Here is a 5,747-nt window from a genome sequence, read left to right as displayed (position 1 = left end):
GGGACTTGTGGAGATTGAAGATAACTTTATATGGTGTGAAAAGATCAGGCCTGTACTGCTGCTGATGGTAACTACGGCGAGTGGATTAAATGATCGATAGGACTGCCCTGTTTCCCCAACAGAACCCTCACCCGTCCATCCCGGCGGCCAGTGCCACTCTGCTACACCCGGCTCGACTTTCAGTCACCCACAGTGTTAGTTTCGCTGACTCAGACTTGTTTATGAAGTTAACTATAACACTGAGTATACCTGTAACTGGCTGTGCGCAAAGATGACCACAGCAGTGTGATAGAAAAAGAAAACTCCACAAACAGGCCTATGTGATGGTTTTGCCAGGCTTTTTGCTCAGTGACCATTTTGCTCAATGTACAGAAAACCGGGCGCTCCTTTGATATACAACGCATTCGACATGCCGATGATCACAATGACAATGCTGTGTGGTGCATTAGTCATTGAAACAATTGTTTCCTTCAGAGGAAAGAATTTAACCTTCTCTGCAAACTTTAAAAAAAAGAAGTGTAATTGTTATTCATGACAGGCGGGCAGTCAAGCACAGTCAGATGTATGGGCGACGGATCAATGGGACTGGATTGGAGCTATCAACCGTATTAAAAAATAACAACAACAACAACAAAACAAACAAACAAACAAAAAAAAAGCAAAAAAACAACAACAAAAAAGTTACAACGAGAATGCTGGTATGTTTCGATCAGCTTCCCATTTCCGCCCCCTTCCTCGGACGACAACTGCTAAAGTAATGGAGAGTGAACTCCCTTCGTAGCACACATCTCGTGCATGACCACAGGCACATCACAACAGTTGACGGCAGATCCCACTATGACTGGACAGCGTCTTTTTTCGTCGATTTGGGGAACTCCTTGCCGGTAAGATAATGTTTCTTACCTGAGTGAACAGGTAGATTTTGAACATGTAAAAGTGATTGTGAAGATTTATTACAAAGCTGAAAGTGCAAAAAACTTGCTGCCTTCTTTCCACAGAGTCAATGTGCTGATGTTGCCATCGTTCAGCGAAGAATGTTCAACCGTTATTTTAGAGACACACAGAGAAAAAGAGAGCCATTTTTGATTTTTTCAAACTTGAGTTATGTATTCTTGGGCCTGGTTCTGCCATGAAACTTCCAGGAATCAGCTGCAGTCTCCGGATGAAAAGTAAACGGTACTGGCAGTAACCTGTTGATAAAACCCATAACTATCACAGTAATGCGGTGAAATCCAGCGACGGAACTTTTGTTGTCATAAATCCTTCTGGGTCGTTCTCTTTCCAGACATGGGTTTCTGTTACCGTGCAATCTCCGTGGCAGTGTAGTCACTGTTACACGCATGAAGACGAAGCTGTTGGTATGCAGTTGATGATGTATCTCGTGGAATATCATTCAGGACTCCAGTATTTAAAGCTCTTTGAACTAATGTTTGTAAAAACAATTATATTCCAGCGCCAGTTCAGTAGTTGAACAAGTGATTGTACCAATTTTTGATGTGGCATGATGACTGGATAGGCTGAACATCATGCACCCATGTGTCCCTGTGTGTGTGTGTGTGTGTGTGTGTGTGTGTGTGTGTGTGTGATTCATTTTGTATTGGCCTTACAATCATATTTATTTGTTCCATATTTGTATGCATGAAGCACCCATGTGTGTGTGTGTGTGTGTGTGTGTGTGTGTGTGTGTGTGTGTGTGTGTGTGTGTGTGTGTGTGTGTGTGTGTGTTTCTTCATTTAGGATAACAGGTTACATATTATCAGTGTCCACTCCACAGGATATTTTGTCTTTCCATCATGTGATGCAGAACTTGGAGTCATGCTTCACAAAACAAATTTTCCTTTTTCTTATTTTAGGGAGAGAGAGTAAAATGAAATAATAATAAAAAAAGAAAGAAAAAAAAGCAAGCACCATAATTTTTAGTATCTCTTAGGATTGAGAACAAATAAGCATTAAAAACTGTAAAGGTACAGAAATGAAACCAGTTCATCATTTTATCTGTTTTCTGTGGAAAGAGGTCATTATTTTATCTTACTTTCAAAATATAGGTCATTTTCTGCTGACAATTTTCACTTTCTTTGGTTTTGTTTTTTGTGTTCATTACATATTATACATGTATTGTGATATGAAAAAAAAAAGTTTCAGCTTGCTTATCCAAAGTCATACATGAATATTATAATCCATTGGTACAATACTTAATTGTGATCTATGACACCTATCTATGAAACCATAAATTCAAAACTTACCGGTTATCATGATAGCATTAACAGTGATAATGATCAGCTATGACATAGCACACCTGTGGAAAAAACTATAAATGCCATGGTATGAGAATGGCAGTATGATGACCATAGACTTGTAACACTGTTGTTGCATCCCTTTCATTTCAGGAAAGGAGAACATTGAAGGACCACGTGTTCCCGTTTGTTTCAAAGAGAAAGATTGTGTGTACACATGACACACTTTCAATGACTTGTACTGGTAGCACATAGTGAACACTGTGGTACAGTTCTGCGATGGAACACATTTTGAAACCAGGTCTCACAATGCTGACTAACACATGCAAGTTCTGTGCTCTGGCAAAAGTACTCAGATTGCATGGAATGACATCAGGCATCACTGTCATGTCAAAGCAGTCCAGACCATGTCTGCAGAGTCAGGCTTACAGACTGTTACAGACATCAAAGAAAAACAGTGGCATGTGGAGAACAGTGACAAGATATGGACTTGTGTACTGTCTGGTGCCAGCTGGGGTTGGTTTGATATTGTACTGGGGGGAGTCCAGACGTGGGTCTGGTTTGGCTCTGGATTGCTTACCCAGGATCACAGTACAGTGTGAAGACGCTGTAGTTATGAAGCCACAACAGCAGCAGCAGCAGCAGCAGCAGACGGTGAAGCAATGGATTCATTCCGGCTTTCTCCTCTACGTGCAGTGCGTCAGAATGTGTTTGACATTCGGCCCCCTCTTGTGTCTCTACCCCCTCACCTTCCTCAGCACCAGACTGCACAAGGTGTGGCTGTGGGTTCTATTCCATGCTGTCCAGATCTGTGGCCCCGTCTACATCAAGCTGGGCCAGTGGGCCAGCACGCGCCGAGATCTGTTCAGCCCTGAGTTCTGTGAGCTGTTTTCTCAACTTCACTCCATGGTGCAGCCCCACGACTGGTGCCACACGGAGCAGGTCTTGGTGAGGGCATATGGGAAGCAGTGGCATGAGGTCATCAAGATTGACAAGACCCAGCAGCCTTTGGGCTCAGGTTGCATTGCTCAGGTGAGTCAGGAATAGTGAAGGTGGTGTTGAATTTTGATATATACATATATATTATACATACATATTTATGTATCTCTCTCTCTCTCTCTCTCTCTCTCTATATATATATATATATATTATATTATGTGTGTGTGTGTGTGTTTGCTGTTGAAGTAAATGTGGTGCTGTTTGGGTTTATCCGGAACAGAGTGGTATGAGTGTATTCTTCAAGTAAATCTTGTATAAAACACTGTACTGGTGTGCAAGAAGACATTTTGTGCCTTTGACACCTGGTATGACAGTGTGTGCAGGTAAACATTTAACAGCTTGTGTGTGCAGACATGCATTTGATGACTGATGTGCAGGTTTACATTTGACAAGTAGTATTTGTACATGTATACATGTGACAGCTGTTTGTTTGTATTTGTGTATGTGTGTGCATGTGCGCTTGCACCTTCAGGCAATCATGCATGTTTTATTTGAAGCTTGTGCATACATGTTTTAGGTGTACAAGGCATACGTTCACATGAACAACCTGACAGCAGAAACGTTGGAGGCCATTGATGACAGTGACACTCTGGATGATATATACTTCAGAGACGGTGAGTGAGGTCACAGCACTGTTTGTCCCCCTTGACACACAGCGTTGTGTTTATAGTGCTGTGGTCTGTTACACCCAACACTGCTCTGTCCTGCCCGTCATCAAATATGTCAGTATGCCAATATTATGATTAATACCAGTTACCACACATGGTATCAGTAGACCCATCGAGAACTGTTTGAGACAAAAGATCGCAAGTTGATGTTTTAATTTTAATCGATGAATTGATTTATTTATTTTGTTTAGTTAATGACTTTGCACCAGATTAAGATTGAAACTGACAGCCATAACCATGGATTTTTAAATTTTTTACATTCATCACACATGGTGAAGTTGTTTTTTTTTTGTTTTTTTCTCTCTCTCTCTCTCTTTTCCTCTTTTTTATTTTGTTTTTGTTTATTTGTTTAAGTCATGGTGAAGTTAATCAGCAGTCAGATAATTACTGAAAGGTTGATGGATTCACAAGTGCTTGGCAGAAGAACAAAGTGCATGGCGTACAGACTGACAAGTGTCTGACAGGCTGACGGACTGACAAGCGCCTACAACACAGAGTAACAGGCAGGCAGCTGCATGACACATTACACAGAATGGGGAGTGGAAATTATGACATCATCATGATCATGTGTTTACCTCCACCCACATCGTATATAGCTATAGATAGATCCACCAACCTGTGTTATATATCTAAAGATGTGTATGATGTTAAAAAGTGCTTGACCTGAATTTTGATAGTACTTATTTTCTATATTTGGGACATGGTTTTATAAATTTTCTTTCAAAATTTATTGCTGTTCATATTAATTGTACTCTTCCAGCTGATATGTTGACATATTTGTCTCTTCAAAATGATATGTTGATATGTTTGATTTTTTCAGTTGATCTATTGTTCTGTTTGACTTTTCTTGGTGATCTTTTTTAATATATTTGATTTATTTGACTCGTCCATGTGATACATTGTCTTATGTGATTCTTACACTAGTTACAGGTGATATATTGATTTATCTGACTCTTGCAGGTGTGGAGATTCCAAGTCATTCAGACACATTTTCATTGTCAGGTGAGTCATTCATACATCTGGTCTTGTGGTGTGTGTGTGCATATGTGCATGTGCATTTGTGTGTGTGTGTGTGTGTGTGTGTGTGTGTTTAATGTGCTAGTATATTGACTATTTTGTCATTGTGTGTGTACTTATTGGTACTTCACAATGTGTACTTGTTGATACATTTTTTGTGTTGTTCGTATCTGGATTCATGAACTGGTTGCCTTCTGTGCCATGAAATAGTTAAAAGGATGATATTAAAGTTCTCTGTGTGTGTGTGTGTGTGTGTGTGTTTCAGATGAGTGTGATGTCAACTTTACCGGTGACCCAGAGGCTGAGAACACTTTGCCATATCAAGACGACCCAAATTACATTGCTGTAGCAGTGAAGGTATTGTCCTTGTTTAAACCATGGTAAACACACAGTGGAGTGCCCTAGGTTTGCCAGATATGGGAAAGAGGGACCCAGTTCACCTGGATATGGGTGTGGAGGATAGGAGGAAGAGATTTTGCACTTTGTGTGAGGTTGTAGTCATTCTGGAGCGCCTATAGTGTTACCGCTAAGAAGGTCATAGAGTATATGTCTAGTACTGTATTTGCTTTAGTGTATTGATAGGAAAGCCTTTGAGTACATGAGTACTGCGCTCCTACTTATTGCCTTATCGTATTATAAGGAAGGGCTTAGAGTGTATATACTGAACTCCCAACAATCACCTTTGTATACTATTACAAAGTCCTCAGAGTACATGTGTATTGCACTCTCAAGTTGTCATCTCACTGTACTGTCATGAAGGCCTTAGAGTACATATATACTGCACTTCTCCAAATCACCTTCATGGACTTTGAGGAAGGCCATATTGTCA

General features: G+C 40.4%; 1 protein-coding gene across 2 annotated transcripts in view; it reads left to right on the top strand.

Moving 5' to 3' along the window:
- The first annotated feature begins 764 nt into the window (after positions 1-764).
- Positions 765-5,747, top strand: part of LOC143298693 (putative aarF domain-containing protein kinase 2) — an 11,813-nt gene continuing 6,830 nt past the window's right edge. The window contains exons 1-5 of one of the 2 annotated variants that reach the window (XM_076611585.1): positions 765-884; positions 2,388-3,266; positions 3,751-3,847; positions 4,862-4,903; positions 5,184-5,275. In XM_076611585.1, the coding sequence (XP_076467700.1) occupies positions 2,514-3,266; positions 3,751-3,847; positions 4,862-4,903; positions 5,184-5,275 (984 nt within the window). In that variant the 5' untranslated portion in view covers positions 765-884; positions 2,388-2,513. Of the gene's footprint in view, positions 916-2,387; positions 3,267-3,750; positions 3,848-4,861; positions 4,904-5,183; positions 5,276-5,747 lie in introns of both variants that reach the window. The other variant, XM_076611586.1, reaches the window with a different exon arrangement.

This window comes from Babylonia areolata, chromosome 24, assembly GCF_041734735.1.
Source record: "Babylonia areolata isolate BAREFJ2019XMU chromosome 24, ASM4173473v1, whole genome shotgun sequence".
NCBI lineage: Eukaryota > Metazoa > Mollusca > Gastropoda > Neogastropoda > Buccinidae > Babylonia > Babylonia areolata.
This window is presented reverse-complemented; position numbering and strand designations above follow the sequence as displayed.